At 32.2% G+C, this 23,026-nt stretch overlaps 2 protein-coding genes across 2 annotated transcripts; one reads left to right on the forward strand and one right to left on the reverse strand.

Annotated features, from left to right (window-relative positions):
- Positions 1-13,721: 13,721 nt before the first annotated feature.
- On the forward strand, positions 13,722-18,063 carry LOC105784297 (glutamine synthetase nodule isozyme). Its single transcript, XM_012610142.2, has 13 exons — positions 13,722-13,867; positions 13,969-14,008; positions 14,090-14,193; positions 14,333-14,381; positions 15,221-15,327; positions 16,183-16,270; positions 16,418-16,546; positions 16,649-16,723; positions 16,802-16,855; positions 16,963-17,000; positions 17,101-17,260; positions 17,440-17,500; positions 17,733-18,063. Exons 1-13 carry the CDS (start codon positions 13,794-13,796, stop codon positions 17,822-17,824), a joined length of 1,071 nt encoding a protein of 356 aa, XP_012465596.1. The 5' UTR covers positions 13,722-13,793; the 3' UTR covers positions 17,825-18,063.
- A 1,251-nt stretch (positions 18,064-19,314) lies between these two features.
- On the reverse strand, positions 19,315-22,782 carry LOC105783103 (eukaryotic initiation factor 4A-3). Its single transcript, XM_012608316.2, has 7 exons — positions 22,397-22,782; positions 21,417-21,738; positions 20,760-20,867; positions 20,550-20,669; positions 20,216-20,383; positions 19,873-19,959; positions 19,315-19,786 (listed from the first exon to the last, which is right to left on the reverse strand). The coding sequence occupies exons 1-7, from the start codon at positions 22,696-22,698 to the stop codon at positions 19,673-19,675; spliced, it is 1,221 nt and encodes a 406-aa protein (XP_012463770.1). The 5' UTR covers positions 22,699-22,782; the 3' UTR covers positions 19,315-19,672.
- Positions 22,783-23,026: the final 244 nt, after the last annotated feature.

Genomic DNA, 23,026 nt, shown 5'->3' on the forward strand with positions numbered 1-23,026 from the left:
AGAAAGGTGTTAGTGTGCAAAACTTGACTACAAATTGACGATTTCTTCAATGCCTAAATTTAGTTTTCTTATTCTTTGGATATAATATAAATGCCTTGAACAACAAAGGCCTACCTAGAACCCACCCAAACAAACAATGTAAATCACAAATTGCAACGCCCATATGTACGGACGTTAGTGACTCATAATTACAATGTGCATTGTGAGTAGAGTTGTAAAATCATTATTTTATACAATAAAAAATAAATACGATGTTAAACAGTTAAAACTCATAACATTTAAACCTCATGTGATGGTATGATGATTAAGGTGTTCACCACTTTAAGTGTGGCCTGGATTCAAATTATACTAATTATATTTGATACTCTTAATTACATACTCCTTCAACCTGTTCACTCATTTATTAAACAAAATTAAACAACATTTTTTTATTCGGAAATAAAGAGTTTTAAAGAAGAAAATAAGAAATTTTTTTCTCACTCAATCACAATAAAGACTCTTTTAATTAAAAAAGATAAAATATAAAAAGATGTTGTGGGGGAAGAAGACGAAGAAGTTGGGGAGCGAGGAAGAGAGAACGTGAGGAGCAAATGAATTAAAAAATATGTAATTTTTATTAATTTAATTTAATTTTAATAAATATATGTTTAAAAGCCACTATATGGTATTCTTTAATTGGTTAAATTTCAGTTAACTTTTGGATTAAAAATCATAACATAGAGATATTTTAGATATTAAATTGAGACAAAAAAAGTATAAAAAAAGGTATACTTCAAAGTCTAAATTGTGAATAAAGCTCTTTTTTTTTCTCTCACTCAACTATCAAAATTTACATTATGGTTATTCTCATGTTATTGGGTTGTTACGTTTCGGTAACTCCACCATGCAACGAAATGATGATATGGCATGTTAGCTTAATAGTTAATAGCTAATTTGACCCTTGAATTATAGTTCAATTTTTTGTTTGGTGCTTTTAGAATTTCTTTAATGATAATTCAAAACAAAAATTTCTAAAATTATCAAATTTTTTTTTTGAAAAATCATAATTTATTTTAAAGCTCACAACTCTGATAGTATTGTTAACTATTATGCAACTTTTGAAAGTAGGGTAAACGAAACATAATTTTAACTTAGACTGAATTACAGAAAAATGTTGGTTTTAAAAGATATTTACTGAATTAGGCCCTTTTTTTTTTGAAAAATGACGAGATTGGGTTGAAATAACGAAAACGCTTCCCGTGAAGTGTTTTCCCCCAATGGCTATTTTCTCCAACAGCTTCCTCCCTAAATAACTATTGTTGAAACCAACGCCCCCCCCGGCAATGGTCACTTTTTTTTCTATACAAACCCCCTTCCATTTCATTTTTTTTTCAATTCAATCTGAACTCTCTCTCACACTCTAAAATCTCTCTCATATTTCTCACTCAACTTTTATTTCTCTCTCAACTCTTTTTTTATTAAAATTGTCTTAAGATTTTCATAAATTATTTTTTCTATTACAATTTATTTCGTGTTTTTCGAAATTAACAATGACACAATCTCTAATCCGTTTGGATGACAAGCACATTTCCGTCGATCAATTGCAAATGGTAAGATTTTTTTATTATATTTAATGTAATTTAATTTAAATATTTTCTTGTTATATTGGAATTTAATATTTTGTATGTTTATATATATATAGGTAGAAGATCGAATTTTGGAGATGTATATTTGTAATCTACCTGCTCCTCCACCACCCTTAATCGAACCCTACTTAAGAGATGCCAGATTTTTGCATGTGGCCCTTATGGGTAGGGGGTGTAAACTAAACCCCACACTTGTAAACGCATTGGTGGAAAGGCAGAGACCCGAGACACACACATTCCATCTTCCATACGGCGAGTGTATCACTCTGGAGGATGTGCAGTTACAGCTCAATTATCGGTGGATGGACTAGTAGCGATTAGGTTAGTTTACGCAGTCGATTGGAGAGATGTATGCAAGCAAATTTGGGAGAGGGTTCCGGAAACAATTTATGGAGCTCAGATAGATATGAATTGGTTAAGAAGAAATTTTGGTGGGCTTGATGAGGATTCGACTAAGGTCCACAGAGAACAATACACCCAGACGTACATCCTTATGATTATCGGGGGTTCCCTAATACCCGATAAGTCACGAAATCTTGTCCATTGAAAGTGGCTTCTAAAACTCGTCGGCTTGAAAGAAGCGGGCGAACTTAGTTAGGGGTTAGCCGTATTGACGATGTTGTACCAGAAGATGTGTCGAGCGATAAAAGTATAAAAAATCAAAACCGGTGGTTATATGCTACTACTGCAATCATGGGCGAGGTATCGACTGTCATTTTTATGTCCTCGAGCGGACTACCTTTATATATTCCCACTTGTAACAAGGTAAATTTCATTAGATCATATATTTACCATAATAAAATTATTTAAATTTTAAACTATTGTGTTAACATATTATTTCAATAGATGAAACCATGGGTCGAGTTACGTGGGACTACCCGAAGAGCTTTGTGTTGGGAAATGTGTCCATATTATAGTAAACATATAACTGTTTTCTATTTATTTGAACGATGAATAAATAAAAAAATTAATTTCACTTTTCACTATTATGTTTTTTGTATTTCTGTCTTTCATATTTTGCATGCATAGTAAAATTGTGACAATCAAATATTAGCTCATTGATTGTCTAAGTTTAAACTGATGATAAGTGGCATTGTAAGAACGTTTACATTGAGAGAAAGACAACTTACTTCAGTAGATAAATTAAACGAGTCTGTAATCTCGTAATAGAATCAAAGTGAACATTTGATTCAAATATTGAGAAGGATTATTATGTCGTATACAATTCCATTTAAAGAGATGGCTAGTCTTGGCTAGTGGAGCAGTTGACTCCACGGATAGAGACATAGATGTATTCATTGACAGAATGGTACATTGGACTGGACCTAAGATGAATTAATTATGAATTTGTTTGTGAATTAATTCACCTGTGACGTTCATGGTGTGATTTACCTAAATCCTGAGTTAGTCACTGACCATGTTTATGTAACTCATGTGTTTTGATATAAGTGGAGGCTTATGCTCTAAAGATGATTGAGCTAATAGCTGATATGTTGGGTACATGACTTGTGTATAGCATGGCTTTACTAGCAACAGTGGAATTCATAGCTCAATTAAAGAGTTAACGATATCCTTTCATTGGCATTGTGTTGATTGATAAATATGAAACGTGGCCACGAGTTGCTCGTTCTCGAACGAGCAATTTATCACAGTCATTTGTTGACAGTGATCATATTAATCATTAAGAAAACACAATGGTGACAATGAGATAAATGATTGTATTGAGTGAACGGATTTAACTCAAAGGAATCAAGGATATCTTATGAGGGTAACACATACATGACGAGGTACTTCTTGTGGACTGACTCCATGATTAAGTAATTGCGAATTATCAGAACGATGCTTTCGGACATATGCAATTACTAGAGCCTAATTATATATGTCTGATTGGTCCCTTCGCTAGCTCAATAAAAAGCTCGTCTGGACTGCATTTTAATCAAAAGAAAATTCTTCGACTTTGGAAATAATATAATTGAGTTGATTTATTCGATGTGGAATTAAATTGGGGGATTGTAAGAATTGTTCAACTAGAGAATTTGATTAAAGAAATTTCTTGAAAAGTTAATTTGGAAAATCTAAGTGATTTTGGGGAAAATTAATTTTGATTAAATAAATTTAAATTAATAAAATTAATTAAAATTAATATGATATTTTTGGAAATTAATTTTCAAGTCAGACAATTGGCCCAATGGGTAATTGAACTTGAAAATTGGACCTAAGATTGTAAATTGGTCCGAGAGCCCAAAAATCGAGACCAAGACCCAAAAACTATTCGAACCGGGCCGACGGTTCAACTAGTGGCTGGACTGGACCGGCCAAGCCGTCACTTACCCAAACCAAGCCGATAGAAATTCAACAAGCTCGGGGTGCTAGTGGTTGCGACGGCGGCATTCTGGTGACCGGTAAATGGTCGACGACGGTAGGTCTTTGGTGGTTGAGCAGTGGAATAATTACACTCCTACTAAGACTTTATTAGAGAATTTAATTTAAGATTAACTATTCCAAAAATAATATTATTTTAATATATCTAATTTAATACTAATCTTAATAGTATTTTATTAATTTAATATTAAATTTAATTTAATGTTTATCTTGTAGATAAATATTCTATTAATTTAATAAGATTTAATATTAAATTTAATCTAATATTTATCTTGATAAATACTATATTAATTTAATATTAAAGTATAAGTTTAATCATAGTTGAACTCTCTAAACTCTCTTTATATAAAGAGAGCATTGAGTCAATATTTTACATACACTTGAATTCAAAGAGAAAATCATAGAGAGAAAATTCTCTGAAGAAATTATTTCAGAAAATTTTTAGAGATATTTTTCTTATTTACAACTTGACCCAAAAGTTTAGAGAAATTATAAAATTACACTATTGGTAATTTTTGTGAATTTTTTTATTCAAAGTGAGCCCACACTCGGAAGACATGAGCTTGAGGATAGCGAAGAAGACTACTCAGTCGAAGCGTTCATCCTAAACGAATAAAAAAGGTACAATTTTGATTAAGTGTTTATTACTTTAAATATCACAACCAAGTTTTTGTTTTGGAAATTGTTTTTTTAAAACTTTGGTTTTTCCATAAATTTATTTTTCGCTGCATTTTTTAAACCCGATTTTCCAACACTTCAAGATATATAACTTCTGTTAGACCAACGTTCGGAAGAGGATGTATGTATTTTTTAAATTTGAATTATATAATATTAACATAGTTGATTTAAAAATTAGTAGTGTATATATAACTAAGATTTTTATTATTTTAATATAGTTTGAATAGACGCCATACTCCGATACGACAATTCAAGAATGCATCTCGTCTGAATTCTTGGTGAATCCCAACATCTGGCATGTCAAGGTGTCATTGGTAGTGTACGCTAATGTGGAGATGCACGAGTCAAATAGAGTGTTTCAGCAATTCAGGTTTTGGCAACTTACGGGGGAGAACGGATGTGCATTGACCTACATTCCACACGTAATATATCAACATTTGGAACAATAGGTATGAGTTTTTACCTATTTGCAAGACCATTGCCGCTCCGAAGTTAGCCTACTATCTGGAGTATATGCCATGATTTAAGGTTCATGGTAAGCCATATCTACTAGCGAAAGAGGTGAGGGGTAGGCCACCGCATACGAGGAGGCCACGAGGGGCGCCTAGGTATCCAAGGTCAGGCAGAGCTTCTGAGGCGGGTCCATCGTCTACACCTATGCAAGAACTAACACAGAGGGTCGCACCACCTCCAGATTAGTATGACTCGACTTATTTTGGTGCTTATACTAACCCCGTCATTTTTACACAAGCAACACATATTGCACCATATTTTTCTGCTTCTACTTTGATGTTAGATTTTGTTTTTGGACCTCCGTCCTCGGCATATTACATGCTGATGCCATCGACGTTTTAGACGACAACGATGACATATAGTTTGTCTATCTTTAAGGCATCGACTGGAAGTCCGTTCGTTATTTCATCAGTGTGTCCACTGATCGAAGGGTATGTTGGAAAGGTACCTTACCCCGACACTATTAATTGCCCTAAGTTTTCCAACATTTCATGGAAATGGTGTTTGAAGAGCTCCTACCCTGTTGAGAAAAGTGAATAGTTAATACATAATGCCTAAACTTGCATGCCCAGTTAAATATCAAACAATTAAAACAGTGGCGAATATATACCCATGTTGATCGTTTGTGCGCACTAAGCTATAGAATCGTGTTGTCTGTGGTAGTTCATCGCAACATGTCTTAGACAATACCTATGGTGTGTGCAATTCCAAAGGCTTCCTTACCGTTCAATTGCAGCCAATATTCAAGGTCCCTTGTCGGAGATGACACATATATCGGGTTGAGGGAAAACATGCCTCATCAACCTAGACAGGAAGAAATCACAATTGTCTGCTGACTCTTCTGACATTATTGCAAATACAATTGATAGGATTTTTCGATTGTCATCCTATGCCATAGCCAACAACAACCGATGGGTATATCTCCTGTATATAAAGGTACTGTCAATTTGTACTAGTGCCTTACAGTACTGGAATGCCTGTCAGCATTACTTGAAAGTTAAGAAGAAACGATGGACCACTCAGCATCCATGGAGCAACCGATCGTTGTAGTACGTAGGCATGATTTCTAGATCGATTACACAACCTGAAAAATACCTCTCCAGTACCTAACACCACTTCCATAAATCGTTGTACGATGCATCCTACCCATTATGCATATTCTCCAATGCATTTTGCTTTGTGATTTACAAATTACGAAATGACAACATGAAATCGAATTGGCTACAAATATTTGCAATTAAAACCAGCACAGCAACCCCGAAACTCACTTTTACAATAGGTAGTGTTATGTTTGCGATCATCTCCAAATCCACTTTCGAATGATCCTGTGAAATATATGCAACAACACGAGTACGTTAAAATTAACAATTCAACTCTCCAAATATCAAATAGTCTTGATGCAGTACCCGTGAAAACACATGTATGTGGAGCGATATATTTCTTTATGGTCCACAACCTCATATTTTTCTTAATAGAACCCATGATTTTTCATGCACATCTGTTGTCTCGCATTGCGCACTTCACCTCAAACTTGTCAGATTAGGATTTAACAATATGGAAGTTTACCCCATTCTTGATGTTGTATCACATTGCGCATACCTTGAACTGTGGATCTTCTTCAACATCTTTACTCAGACCTTCACCGTCTAAATCGTCATCTTCTAGTAACCAACTCTGGTTTAAAAAATAGTGCAATTTTTGAACCACTGGCACCAGGCTCTTAGATTGGATCGACATCGAATTCAATGTCCTCTTCATTCTCAACCCCACCAACATCTCCAGGGTTAGATGTCCCCTCATCGATGGACATCATAGGGAGTACATCATCCCTTATTGTATAGTTGTTGAAACAACCAAAATCACCTGCTAATTGCCACATAGTGCTAGGACTTAATGCCATTCCCCTATAAGTGTTCCCAGTGTTGAACACCGGTTGACCAAAATTCAAATTAAAACCTCTAATTGATTGTCATGAAGGGGTCTAATATTTTGTGTTACCACTAAAATCTGACTGTTTGGTGTTCTATCTATCGCGGTTGAAATCTAGGCCAAAACAGATGAGTGTCTTCCCATTGATGATTCTAGGAATCATAATGGGAACTTTCTAACAAAATGGTGAACCACTGCACAACAATGTCATTGGATTCTCAGCTTGTTCTTTCGTTCTAGCCTCTCGAACTGAAACATATGTCGACCTTTGAGGGCTTTCATCTGTCCTTGCAAATTCTGCATATAACTCAAGAAATGGCGATCCACTGTCAATATGTGTGTGCACCATCGCCTCTAACCCCTTCGTACCTTTGATATCGAAATCGTCATATCTGACGAGGTCAACCGAAGCACAAAATCGATATTTAAATGACAATACTCTCATCTGGTTGGATTCAATGATTTTTCACCTAATTCTTCCATACAATTCCAGTAATTGTATGTCGAGTTAAAAGCCAATCTTGCTATGTTCTTTGATTAAAAAAACGACCCCGTTCTCAATGTCACGCACTTCATACTTGTAATAAACAATAAAATTAATTTATCCACTCATTTTCAACGAAATAACTTGTTCAACATGTTTGAAACAAAAACATTATATAGAAAAATAGTGTTGTAATTAAATATAAACAAAAAAAATCAACCCTTACTTGATACAAATTGCGTGGTAGCTCCAAATCATGCCTTATGTGTGAACTTCTTTTCTTTTGTTCTTTTTACAATATTTTTTACTCATAAATGCCTTATGCGACTCAATGTTGAAAGCCATGCTTTTATAGACCCAGAGGTGAGAAGTAATTGATTCAAAAAAATTTCCTAAGCTAGTGGGGAGTTGAAACTGCTAGAGGGAAAACACTTCACGTAGGAGGCGTTTTCAGTGCACTGTAAAAACAAACACTAAAAGCGTGTCCAACTAGATGCGTTTTCATGTCATGTCAGCTAAAAAATTTAAAAAAAAACTCAAAACACTACAAAAACATAAACCTTAAACCCTAAAACCACAAAACCATAATCCTAACCATACTTAAAGAAAACAAAAACCTAACCCTAAAAAATGGAATACAAGGGAACCGCTTTTAGTTAGAAGCGTTTTCTTGCAAATCAGTTGGAAACGTTTTCGTTATTTCAACCTAATCCTGTCATTTTTCAAAAAAAGACCTAATTGTTATAAAATAAAGAGATATGGATAGAATAAAGAACAAAGAAAATATGAAAGCAATAGAGAATATATAATTTATTGATCAAAAGGGATGATTACAGTGCTTCATCAGAGTCTCTATTTATAGGCGTAAGAAGTATAAAAGAAGTAGAGATCTAATTCTAATAATTATTAGAATTTAAAGTACATTAAAACTTTATCTTGATCATAATGAACATCCACTTAATAAGATATTAATAACACTCCGCCTTGGATGTCCATCAGTAGATAATGTGCCTCGTTAAAATCTTATTAGGAAAAACCCTATAGGATAAAAACCTAATGAAGGAAAAAGAGTACGCAATCTATAATATGCATAAGATGCTACCTCATTAAAAACCTTACCAAGAAAATCCAATCGGACAAAACCTTGATTAAGGGAAAAAGAGTGCAACGCGTATTTACTCCCCCTCATGAAAGCATCTCATATTCTACGTATTCAATCTTGAATACTAGTTTTTCAAATGACTATTTGAATGTATTTTCTAAGAATTCATATTACCATTCTTTTAAAAGTCATGAGTGAGGGAAATTTAGGAAAATATATTTTGATCTCTTCAGGAGATTCAACAATAATCATAACAAACTTTAATCATGATTCTTTTATAAAAACACAAATAGATATTTTGGATCATTTTATAATCCTCCTTCAACTACTAAGTCAAATTTACCACATATGTTCAAATTATTTCAATTCATATAAATGAATAATTTCTCGAGAATTTCAATGTACTTCTAGCATCCTAAATCCTTCAAGGATTTTAATATAAACTTTACTATATAGTGATTCATAAAAGGTTGTATCAATAACCATTAGACTCAAGTTAAATCTTTTATGAATTGTCAATTTAATAATATATCTAAAAGCTATTGCATCCACCACAAAAAATATTATATTTTTTATAATCAATGCCAGGACTTAGCTAAAAACTTCATATTTTTATTCCACTTTTTCAAAACTACTTCAATTGTATCCTCACCGGCTTTATACCTTTAGATATTTAGACTACTAGTCCAAAAACTCCACAAATTTAGTTATACTTGAGTTGCATCTTTCTATTTTGATCAATTTATTCCATATATATTTATCAATAGATTTATTCAAGATCTTCCTTTTATTCCATTATTTTAATAATAATATTGCATGCAAAATCATTGTCGACCACTTTTATTATTCGGTTCCACATTTTCTTGAATTGACATAACTTATCGAGATCTCTTATTTTCATTATTTTAAAATTCAATTTGAGGTACCTGAATCTCTTCTAAACTTTTGCTTATTAGTTATGTCTTGAGTCTCTTTTAGAGCACCCATATCCACTATATGATCATCTAGAAGAATTTTCATCTTCGAAACCGATCAATCTATTATTTATTCTAACTAATTGTCCTACTGGGACTTTGATTCAAATTAAAATATTAGATGGTATATAACACTTGGTTATTCTCATTAAGTTTATAAATACATCTAACAGTTAACTTGTAATATATCCTTATTGAACTTTTGGTTCAAATTACTCCCCCTCTAACTCATTACAAGTTATTATTTCTCTCCCCCTAATGTCGGGAAAACTATCAAATCAAAATTGTAATCACAAATCATGTCATAATTGAATCTTGAATACATTCAAAACATCTAATAATATAGAGAAAATTGTAATTAATATATATTCCAAACTTTCTTTGAGGATTAACTCATCTTTGTGCGTTGTGGTGGAGCAATTGGAACATATACGCGCATACAAAAATTCAAAGATAAGAAATATTTAGCTCTTAATCAAAAACAAATTCTAATGGGGAGTATTTATAACTTATTGGTTTGATGCATACAACACGTAAATCAACATAATCTCATATTTAAATAGGAAGTTTAGTTCTCATAAGTAATGGTTTAGACATTAATTAGAGGTGTTCAATCAATAATTTCTCTAAACCATTATGCATAAACTTTTACAAAGTTTTTAAACTCAATCAATAAAAGATTGAGATATAAACTTATCAATATTAGCAAGATGAATTGTCTTAATTGCATAATTTGAAATTAATTATTTAAAAAACAATCTTACAAACAACAAGTTGCAAATTGATAACATATGTGATTATTTTGTAAATACATCTACCAAAATCATATAATATCAAAACCATCCACATGGTGGATGAATGGGCCCATATTCATTTTAGAAATGCAAGACATTAAATCTCAACTTTAGCTAGTGAGTTTCTAATAATCAATTTTCATTGAGAATAAGCAACATATGAGAATTCTTTTAAATTAAAGAATCTTCGGTTCTTTAATGAATGTCCATATGAATTCTTAATTAATTTACGCATCATATATGATCCAGGATGGTCTAATTGGTCACGCCAATTAGTAAATGCATTTGTATCAGTAAACTTCTGGTTTACTTTAACATGTGTTTCAATTGTACTAAATTGTAACAAAATAATTTTACTATCATTCTTTTTATTTTGTATCCACATATAAGTGCTCTGTGACATTTACTACTTGAAATGTCTAAATTAATGTGAATATTATAATGTCACTAACTCAAGAAAATAAATATAATTTCCAAACAATTATATGCAATATTCGCTTCAAGGAATATGCCAAAATCTTCAAATATCTAAAAAAAAAAAATTTGCAACTTCAGGTGCATCCAAACATAACGAGCTTTAGATAGAATTATCATATTTTATTGCTCATAAATAGATCTTTCACATCAACTATTTTGCTTTCAACCCCTTAATAGGGATGATGACAAAAAATATCACAAATATTATAAAAGAAATATAAATTAATAACACAATGCTTTCTTTTTCATCCTTTCAAAATAGATATTTATAGTAATAATGATTCATATGAAATATAATATTTTCCTCATTCACAGTCTCAATATAAGATCCATTATAAATATATTTTAAAACCAATGGATTAATCATCACAAGATATTAATATATTAACTCTTCTAGAACTTTCAACTATTTTGTACTATCAAATATTGGAATAATATTTGTTTGTTTTAGTACCAAATAAGATAAATACTTTTATCTATAATGATAGAATTTATTACTACATTCTCATATTCTTCCTCAAAGAATATTAATAGAAACAAAATATTTAGGTATATGCCACATATGTGGCCAATAATCTTTCATATCACATTGATAACATAAGTTATTTTTACCTTTTAAAGAGTTATCTTGAGAACTTTCATTGTTCTCTTATAAATTACTATATTCCTATTTTTAGTGGTCCATGATTATATCTTTTATTTTCTTTATATTTGCATTCACTTTAGGGAATGCAATAAATCTAGTAGGATAGACTTCTAAACACCTCCATTGATTCTTTATTTCATAATTATTATTGCAAAACATGCGTGGATTTCAAATCAAAGTCTATCTATTCATGCTGTCATGATTAGTCTCCAATCACATCATCAATTACAACAACAACCACGATCTCTATATTTTCATTTTTCATAATTGTTATGTACTGCTACATTCACTTCAGGTAATGAAGCAAAACTAGTTGGAAGAATATCATAGTTTTTCATTAGTAACTTATTATCTTGCTTAGCCACTAGAACGTATGAGACCGTTCGAAAATACTATTAAAGTCATTTTCACAATATTGTTACTGTAGGAGCAAATTAGATATTTCAATCATATAGTGTAATGTATTCCTTCGGGAATATGTATAATACAAATACATGAGTATCTCATGTTATTTATTTATATGATTTTAATGTAAAATACATGAAAGTTTTATTCAACATATATATTCTTAATCTGAAAACAATATTTTATTAAATTTTGCATCACAATGAGCTAAAATATAAGCTCTTAAAGAGCTTTTACAGCTTTGATGCAATATTAGCTCCTCAAGAGCATATAATCATTTTATTGTATAACCTTAATGAATGCTTAACTTATTTTAAATAAAATTTTATTTATTCATATAGAAATAAAATGAATAGGTATAAATAAAACATATATTAAACGTAACAAATAATAAATTCATGTTACTAATAAATCATTGTGGTTATATAATATATATTTTATATACCATACCACAACAAAATACAAAATATTATAATGTCAAATTAAAATAACTTTACAACTATAAAAGTTTAAACATAAACATTTTCTAACCTCCACCTCTTATAACATAATTTCATCTCAAATTTTACAATGATATGAAATTATCACGAGATAGGGTGAATATCTCAAAGTCCATGACAAGTATTTTTACTCACATTCCGCATAATAATCATATATCTTAATCAAAATCAAAATTAAACCAATCAATTCTATTAAAAATGAAAAATATTTACCTTCACATAAAAATCTCAATAACTAAATGCGTGAAGGGTTTTATAAATTCATAGAGATACGAATGGTGAATTATATAAATTGAACTTTTAATAGAGATCAAATCAAATTTCAAAAGAAGTTGATTAGATTGACTTACATTACCATGGATGAGAAGTAGCGATTATAAACATCCTTTATAATAAAGAAAATAGATCATCCCCAAGCAAATATCAAAAGCAAACTTTAAGAGTGAATCTTACTTCTCGATTTCATATAGATAACGATATCAAATCTTTCACCATCCTTAAGAACAAAAAGTAAAATAAGTTAATCAAAACAATGATAACGTATAATTAGAGAAGAATAAATAATAATAATCAGATATGAAACATTAAACAAAAGAAACTTCCTGTAAAACCTTTGCATCTTGCCGTGAAAGATATTAAAAATCATGAAGAGTAGATTTGATCGTCAATAAAAGGAACTACCACTTTGAGTAAGATTGTGCTGATAACGTGTTATAAAATAAAGAGAGAGAACAAAGAAAATATGAAAACAATAGAGAATGTACTTTATTGATGAAAATGGATTATTAAAATGCTTTATCGTAGTCTCTATTTATAGGCATAAGAAATATAAAGAAAGTATATATATAATTCTAATAACTATTAGAATTTAAACTACATTAAAACTTTATTTTGATCATGATAGATATCTACTTAATAAGATATTCATAACACTAATTAAATAATTAAAAAAAAAGAGTATTTTTTAGAAATTCAATCTTTTAACTTAAATTAAGTAACCATTTGTGGAATTTACCCTTTCCATAAGCATTTAGGGGTTTTCCAACAATTTTGAAAAAGCATGGAATTGGCGGGCACAACTGGCACACACCTTGATTCTCTCATTTTTTACATTGAAGATTCCGTAGCCAATAGAAGTATCTTTTTTATTTCCATATATTTTTCTTAGAACTTTCCATCTTCCTCTATTTAAAGCTACTAACCAATCAAAATTCTCCATCCATTTTCTCTCTCAATTTGTTTCTCTTGAACTTTCTTTCTCTCCAAACACACTCTGCAGTAGCCATGTCTCTCATCAACAATTTCATCAAATTCGACCTCAACGAAACCACCAGAAAGTCTATAGCTGAATATTTATGGTTGCTTAATCTGATCTCTTCCATTTATGTTATAATCTCAGAATAATATAATATGATTTCCAGTATTTTTTTTTGAAACGATTTTTCTAATTCTATTTCAGGATCGGGGGATCCGGTAAGGATTTGAGGAGCAAAGCTAGAGTGCGTTTTTAGTGTTCGAACTTTTGAATTTTGTTGAATATTTTTCAAATTGTTTTACTATATAAAGAATTGCTTTTACAGACTTTGCCTGAACCAGTGACTGATCCTGCGAAACTTCCCTTATGGAATTTTGATGGTTCGAGCACCGATCAGGCTCCTGGTGACGATAGCGAAGTCATTCTTCGGTACGTTTTATTTAATTTTTTTTCTTGGATCTTTTACATTAGATCATATTTATCGATTAAGATTCAGTGAATATCCTTTGATTATAATAAAAATAATAATGATTATTATGTTTTGGTGTGAATTGACTGAATTACTCAGCCCTCAAGCCGTATTCAGGGATCCATTTAGAGGAGGAAGCAACATCTTGGTAATTAATTCTTTCCTTTTCTCTCGTGATTTTCTGTGTTGTTTGCATTAATTAGTATGGAGGAAAAGGAAACGCCGTAATGTCAATGAATACGCCCTCAAAATCTCATGGTTCATATTAAACTTGAGGGATGTTTAATTTAAAAAAGTTTGATGTTTTTAAGGAAAAATATTCTTACATTAATTAATGATATTATAAAAATAAAGTTTATATCAAACTAAAATACAATATAGCATAATACTTTTAGCAAAATATTTGCATATAAATCGACTACTATTAACATCATAGTAGATTTCTATTACTATTGCTATTATTATTGTACATAGAATTAAATGTATTCAAATGGAATCTTTATTAGAGTACGGGGATTGTTTTTAGATTGTACAGAATATAGATATTATCTTTTCAATGGTTGAATGTCACATCAGTTATTTCATTTTTAGTTTTAGAATTTTTATTTAAATTTAAATTTTTTAGGATGAAAATATTGAAATTTAGAATGAAAATATTAGTGAGACATTAAACTATTGGAAAATGAATACTGAATGACGATGTGCGTCATTATCTCATACAACCTTTTCCTATTAATTTGGTATAAAAGAAAGCTAAAATATTCTAAGAAAGGAACTTATTTTCTTTTTAAAATTTGGATAACTTTTTCAAGAAATTAAATTATTCATATCCACCGTAAATAAAGATTGTCAGTAGTATCTTATTTGGACTCAATTTAAATGTAATGTGACTTTTAATTAAAAAAATTATCTAATTATCATTTTTTTTGGCCATAGTAGGTATAATATAATAATATTTTATTTAATAATGTGCAAAATGGATAATAGGTTATGTGCGATACTTATACTCCAGCCGGCTATCCCATTCCCACCAACAAGAGATTCAATGCAGACAAAATCTTTAATCACCCTGACGTTGCTGCCGAAGAACCTTGGTAAATTTATTTATTATTTTTTCTTTAATTATTTTTAAAAGAAGGGTTTCTAAACCATTTCCAAATCCATGGAATCTCTTGACTTTTTAAAGTCAAAGCAAACTTGATAATAAAAACCAGTGAATAAGACCACCACCTGCTGGTCACGAGTGGCTAACTGGTGTGTTGATTTCAGCAAACTAAAAAGGTCAGAATTAGAAAATGAGCCTTCACCTCACCTTCCAAAATTTCATATTCAAATAAATAGAATATAATGGTTGTACGTACAATAAGCATTATTCTTTATGTAATTTAAATAACTATCCTACATTCTCTTATGTTCATATTTTATATATTTTTCAAAACCCAATATTTTTATTTAATCTAATTTAATATGAACATGGTGGGTACATAATTAACCTGAATGTTATTATTTCCATATGAAGCATAGAAAGTAGGCCAATGATTAAACTTAATGGCCCTTTTAATAGGAACTTATTTTGGGTTTGGGCAGGGCTCAAAAGTGACTCTTCGAATAAAACACAGACTTTCATTTTCATCTCGCCTTAAAAGTCTTTGCTTGTTGGATCATGCCGTAACACAAAGCAACAAGGACTTTCTTTGCAGTGTGTGACTTTGACAATTTTATCAAATCTTTATTTATCAATTTCATTTCCTTTTATATTCTTAAGTTTATTGTTTTTCTATCATTTATCGAGTTCAATGACATACTTTGTTGAGAGTTAAAGACCTTCATTTAAAGACCATAGTGTCTTACTCTCTATAATATATTTCACATTGCTAATATTTGGAAAAGTCAATGTTGCTGCATTTCGTTCCCTTTTCTTTGTATTATATCTCATTGGCTGAAATCAGGTTCGGGATCGAGCAAGAATACACTCTTCTTCAAAAAGATACAAGGTGGCCTCTGGGCTGGCCTGTTGGAGGATTTCCTGGCCCACAGGTACATATAACACACTGCAAATGTTTTTACTCTATTCTTGGACTAAGATGGCGTTAGTTAAAGTAGATTATGCTGTGCATTGTAATCCTTAAATTCAGATTCACCGTATGTCATCATCTAAACCGAGTATCGTATCAATGCATTCAGGGTCCATACTACTGCGGAGTAGGGGCTGACAAATCCTTTGGGAGGGACATTGTGGACGCCCATTATAAAGCTTGTCTCTATGCTGGCATAAACATAAGTGGTATCAACGGTGAGGTTATGCCTGCTCAGGTGAGTTTTAAACTTCGTTAAAAAATTAAGCTAGGATGTTTTATTTATTTATTATTTTTTATGGACCTTCATTTTCCATGAATGATCTAATGGTTTAAACAGTGGGAGTTCCAAGTTGGTCCTGCCACTGGAATATCAGCAGGGGATCAATTATGGGTTGCTAGATACATACTCGAGGTATATATGATCCATGTACTAATGAATTTTCCCTTTTAATGTATGTACATAACATATTTGGTATTATTTTTCGAACAGCGAATCACGGAAATCGCCGGCGTTGTTCTTTCCTTCGATCCCAAACCAATTCCAGTTTGTTTTATTCACACAACCTTTTCCATTAAATTCATCAAATTTTCTTTTCCTTTTTAAGTTCTTTTAGTTATTTTTCTTGGTCTGCATTTCTCTTCTATCATCAGGGGGACTGGAATGGTGCTGGGGCTCATACTAACTATAGGTAGATACTAAATCAACGAGCACTAAACTTTTTAAGTACATAGATTCATTCTGTTCCATTAATGACGAGTTAATTGATTGAATTAAACTATTGGTTTCAGCACCAAGTCGATGAGAAATGATGGCGGCATTAATGTGATTAGGAAGGCAATCGAGAAGCTGGGTTTGCGCCACAAGCAGCACATTGCTGCCTATGGAGAGGGTAATGACAGACGCCTCACTGGTCGCCATGAAACTGCAGATATCAATTCATTTTCTTGGGTAAGTTAACATTATATATATATGTTTCCACAAATGTGCTGCTGCTGCTGCTACACGCTTATGTATATGTAATATATATTAATATATATATTCCCTTGTTTACAGTATTTTAATACAAATAATACATCTCCATTTTCTCATTATTAAGATTAATTGTGCTTGTAATATCCGAACTCCAGGGCGTTGCAAACAGAGGAGCCTCTATCCGGGTTGGCCGTGACACCGAGAAGGCAGGAAAAGGTAAACATCCCTTGATGCTTCATTTTCTTTGAAATACTCGTGTTTGACTCATGAATATGAGAACATAACTTCCAGAAATGATACAAATACATAAAAAAACTTAGAAAAATCAAACCATACACATATTTGTTACTCACGGATCTCCAAGTAAACGTTGAGCTTTTTGTTTTTTTTTTAAGTTGAATTTCTGTCTTTTAACAATTCGTGTAATGTATGCAATTTACACTGACAGGCTACTTCGAAGATAGAAGGCCAGCGTCTAACATGGATCCTTATGTTGTGACATCAATGATAGCTGAAACTACCATTCTGTGGAAGCCATAGATGTGGGAATTGGAAGATGGGAAGGAAAGAATTAGATCTTTTTATATAATAACCTCAAGTTGGTTAGAACTTGTGTTCTATTTATGGCTTTCAAAAGCTGGGTTGCCATTTAGTCACATGGTCTTTCGCTTATAGATTTTGTTCCAACAATCGAACTTTTGGCATGTTAAATAAAAAGGGCAAGTCGCTATTATAAATTGTGATATGATTATGCTATGGCATCACCCATGAGCATTATATGATACGACTACATATTATTACATTTTTTGAATAAAATATAATTATTGATATTTTACATTATTCGTTTTGAGTCTTGAGACGTTTCAAGTTTTTGTATTGTAAGGGTTCAACAATAAAATTTGCCGTTAAAAAATGGGTAAATTACATCAACAGTCACTCAATTTCAGGGTACCTGATAGAACAGTCACTTTTGTTTCAATTCAGTCATTCAACTTTCAAAAAATAACAAAACAGTCACTGATGTTACCGAAAAATGACAAATCAATCACTTACTAATAGTTTCCGTTATAGACCTAATAGGATAAGTGACGTGGCCAGTTAATGTCCACAGTGGAAACCCACCCAATTTAAGAAGAAATTAAAAAAAAATCCTAATAACAGAAGAAAATTGCACCACCATTAAACTAGGTTAAGGTTTTTTTCCCCAATATTCTTCTTCTTTCCTTAGTTGCTGCTGTTGTGGATAAATTTCAACCTCCCCCAACACTTGCACAGCCAAATATATACTTCACTAATTTTTCCAAGGCTAAACTTTGTCCCACAGATAAACTTCTTCATGAAATACTAAATCACAAAAAAAGAAAAAAAAAAGGCTTCTTTGCCTATTTTTGGTCAATAACAATACATAAGTAACCAGAACAAAAAACAAACGATAAGAAGAATAAAGCAAGGGAAAGAGAGAAAGATACGGGTTTTTAGTATTTTTCTAGTTTCTAAATCTTAATTTTGGTTTCAATTTTTTTTTAGTCTTCTCTTCAATTCAAAGTGATTAGACAGAGGAAGCAAATAAGGTGAAAAAGAAAAACATTCAACACAGAGAAGAAGAAAAAAAAAAGAGAGCTTTCCCATTGTTTTTTTTTTCTTCAGATCTGAGTTTTTTCTTTTTTTTTTCTTTTTCGTCATTTTCACGTGGCATACCAACATAGCAAGTTAACAAGCCACCAGAAAGCGTTAACAGGCCACATCAGCTTTTTGTTACGTCTGTAATGATAGTGACTGTTTAGTTATTTTTTAAAAGTTGAGTGACTAAATTAAAATTAAATTGACTGTTTTGTCAACTACCTCAAAATTAAGTGACTGTTGGTGTAATTTACCTTAAAAAATAATATAAATTAAATAACACATAAATATAATATTCATAATAACAATTCCTAAGTAAATTCATATAATAGATCAAATTCAAATCTAAGATTTCAAAGTCATGTTCTTAAATGAAGCATAGAGGAGTAGAAAAAGTTGAGAAACAAATATGAACAAATTCAAACTCCAAAACCATAAAAATAAATGGTGAAGAAGTGGGATGAGACTTCAAAACCCTTTAAAATCCCTAACAAACTCTTGGTAATAATAAATAAAACTCCAGAAATTTGAGCAATCCAACTACAAATACATACAACAGTGAAGAGAAATGCACGACAATCACTGTGTTTTGATAGTTAAATGCTTACTCTGTTACGACAAGCATTCAGTTAATCGACCTCCGCGTAGCATACAAACCCAATCACACACAAATATGCAACTAGATAGATGATTCGATTACACCAACACCATGGAAAATGTTCAACCGTACCCTTCAAGTTCCGATCCAAGCACTTATGAAAGCATTTCTCATATCAGATCCGCGACATTCATTGGCATTTCGTCGATCTGGGTACTGTAGTACTGCTCTATGTCTCTAAGAATCTTGATGTCATCGCTTTTCACGAAATTAATAGCAACACCCTGCGAAGCAACAATACAGTCAGAACATACAGTAACCGTTTCCACTTGAAAGTGGGAATAGGATCTTAAATAGCAAAAGAAATTACCTTTCGTCCGAATCGACCAGAACGTCCAATCCTATGGATGTAAAGCTCTCGATTGTTTGGCAGGTCATAATTGATCACCAGAGACACCTGAGACAAGAAGGTAAATTTAGTAAAATTTCAATCATAGAAAAATAAGCACATTATACGCACTCATATCTTTTGTAACCTTAATCTCAAGGGCATTTTATGCCCGCGCTACACGGGAAGTAGACCCATGCATTCCGGTTCCATTACCACCACTGAACATCAAACTATGTGTTCATGTCTAAAAATATTAAACAACTCAACTAGAAGCAAAAGTACATCCGAAAAGGGGACATCGAAAGCACTCCTAAAGACTTGCCTGCTGAACATCAAGTCCCCTGGCCCAAACATCTGTAGTGATAAGAACACGGGTTGCACCATCCCGAAACTCAGCCATAATCGCATCTCTTTCCTTCTGAGGCATATCTCCATGCATTGAGGATACCGTAAAGTTATTGCTACGCATCTTCTCAGTTAGCCAATCGACCTATTTCAAATGCAGAAATCACAAAGACAAGCGTCAAGATCAAAGCATGAAATCCAAGAACTTGAATAAAAGAATTACTTCAGAACACAGTTAAAGAAGCTTTTTATTTTATTCCTATGTCGAAAAGCAAATCTGAAAATACATGCTTAGAGACTCCAGAAGAGACCTTTCGTTTTGTATTGCAGAAAATAACAGCTTGAGTGATTGTCAACGTGTCGTAAAGATCACATAGTGTATCAAACTTCCACTCTTCCCTTTCAACTGCTACAAAAAACTGCTTAATTCCCTGTAATAACGAAAAACAGAAGATATGCTTGCATCAAATCCTCTAAGTAGAAGCTGTGAAAATCTCATTAGCATAATAGCATTTGATTACCTCCAGAGTCAATTCATCACGCTTCACGAGGATCCTTATAGGATCAGTCATAAATTTGCTCGTCATTTCCAATATTTCATGAGGGAGGGTAGCAGATATCAAACAAACCTACAAGAATTCATTAATAGAAATCAAGTTCAACAACATAAAAATCAGTAAAGGATAAAGAAAGAGAAAAGAAAAAAGCTTGTAGACATCCTCCAGCTAGACCTATCCATTCTAAACCGAACCCAAAACCCCAACCTAACTAATTCAAATCCAAACTCAACCCAACCTGATTTGACCATTAAAAGTAAAAGAACCCGGCTCCATCCAACCCAAACTGGAGTGTCAAATCCGAATGAAACCTGAACTGAAAAACCAATTAGCAAGCTCTAATTGCTCAAACTCAACATAATTCGAATTTGAAATAAACCAAAATCTGAAACTGATCTAAACCCGTAATAACATGAAATTTTTAAATTCCATATTGATCCGACTCAAATTCACCTGACTGGAAACAAACCCAACCCGCCTAATTGATAGGTCTAACTAAAGCAACAAGAATGTTGCAAGATAACAGCAGCAAGACAACTCAAAATAGATTCTAAAATTGTAAAAGCAAGCAAGAAAACAGCAAGGAATTTTCTAGCTTTCTTAAGAAATTGAGGAAGGTACCTGAAGTTCTGGTGGAAGATGTCGGTAAACATCATAAATTTGATCTTTGAACCCTCGGCTCAACATCTCATCAGATTCATCAAGAATCAATAGTTTAATAGCCCTTGTACGTAGGGTTCTTCGTTTGATCATATCACAAACTCTACCAGGTGTTCCCGACACTACATGAACTCCATTTTCTAGCTTTCTTATATCTTCACCCACACTTTTGCCTCCAATACATGCGTGCGCTTGTATGTTCATGAAATCACCAATTGTCCGTATCACTTTCTCCGTTTGTGAAGCCAGTTCCCTCGTGGGTGACAAGATCAATGCTTGAACCCTGAAATAAAACCAGTTCACAATATAAAGAAAACTGAAGATGCAAGGACAATTCATGCTTCAAACTATATAAAAAATAAATTTCCAATTAATTCTAGGGAATCAATCACAAGATTTGAAGTGTCAGCTCAAGGCTGTAAGCCTGTAACAGAATTTTACCATTTCCAAAAGTATCACATTTTCACATCGTTATCGAATGTGTTTCAAAATTATGGTTTTAGCATTCTGGTATCTAAGAATTAGAGCTTTCACAAAAAAGTGTACGATATCGATATCACAACACATTTAAATCAACAGAAAAAGACTAACTTTTCTCGAATGTGTTTCAAATTCAGGATTTAGCCATTAAGTTCGCGAAGAATTATTAAGGCTTTCAACACATTTAAAGCAACAGAAATCGACTAATTTTTCTCGAATGTGTTTCAAATTCAGGATTTAGCCATTATGTTCGCGAAGAACTATTAAGGCTTTCAACGCATTTAAATCAACAGAAACCGACTAATTTTTCTCCAATCTATTTCAAATTTAGGGTTTAGCAATCAGGTGTCTAAGATTTAAAGCTTTCACAAAATAACGCACGAAATCGACATCGCAACACATTTAAATGAACAGAAAAACGACTCTCTCTTTCTTGTAAACGATTTAAAATTAAAACGTACTCTCTGCTAGCTGTGTCAACCACTTGGCAAACGGTGAGGGCAATCATGGAGGTTTTACCGGTACCAGACTGAGCTTGGGCAATGACGTCGCGGCCATTGATTATCGGCATGACGGCTCTCTGCTGGATAGCAGATGGCTTTTCGAAGCCGTAATTGTAGATTCCACGGAGGAGATCGTCTTTTAGTCCCATCTGATCGAAACTTAATATCGGCTCGATTCCTTCCGTCGTTTCGAACACTAGCTTCTCATCCTCGGCTCCCATCCGTCGAGTCGCTCGGCTCGTCGCCGCCGCCGCCGACATCTCTCTAGCCTCTGCTTTGCCTAAGTTCGTGGGGGGCTAACGGGAACGAGAAGAAAAATGATTGACAGCTCGGAAATAAGAAATTATCCAAAACACCAAATCCTTAAATAACCTAAACTCATATTAATGCTAATTTTTGAAATTACAGCCAAACATTAACTTAAAATATTTTTATTTTCCATAAAAATATTTTAATATAATTAAATAACGTGGCGTGCATTTTTTTCTAAAACTTTATCTTTTTTCTTTGTTATTAATTTTTATATATTTTTAATATAAATAGATGGTTGATTTTTTTAAATAAGGTAAATTATATTATTAATATTGT

The sequence above is a fragment of the Gossypium raimondii genome, chromosome 13 (assembly GCF_025698545.1).
Source record: "Gossypium raimondii isolate GPD5lz chromosome 13, ASM2569854v1, whole genome shotgun sequence".
NCBI lineage: Eukaryota > Viridiplantae > Streptophyta > Magnoliopsida > Malvales > Malvaceae > Gossypium > Gossypium raimondii.

Excerpts from the sequence above, each read along its gene's own strand:
- LOC105784297 (XM_012610142.2), top strand. The coding sequence starts at position 13,794 with ATGTCTCTCATCAACAATTTCATCAAATTCGACCTCAACGAAACCACC. Across the intron at positions 16,547-16,648 it reads GTGAGGTTATGCCTGCTCAG|TGGGAGTTCCAAGTTGGTCC; the intron begins GTGAGTTTTAAA and ends TGGTTTAAACAG. Across the intron at positions 17,001-17,100 it reads GGGGCTCATACTAACTATAG|CACCAAGTCGATGAGAAATG; the intron begins GTAGATACTAAA and ends TATTGGTTTCAG.
- LOC105783103 (XM_012608316.2), bottom strand. The coding sequence starts at position 22,698 with ATGTCGGCGGCGGCGGCGACGAGCCGAGCGACTCGACGGATGGGAGCC. Across the intron at positions 21,739-22,396 it reads GTTGACACAGCTAGCAGAGA|GGTTCAAGCATTGATCTTGT; the intron begins GTACGTTTTAAT and ends GTTTTATTTCAG. Across the intron at positions 20,670-20,759 it reads GTGATGAATTGACTCTGGAG|GGAATTAAGCAGTTTTTTGT; the intron begins GTAATCAAATGC and ends TCGTTATTACAG.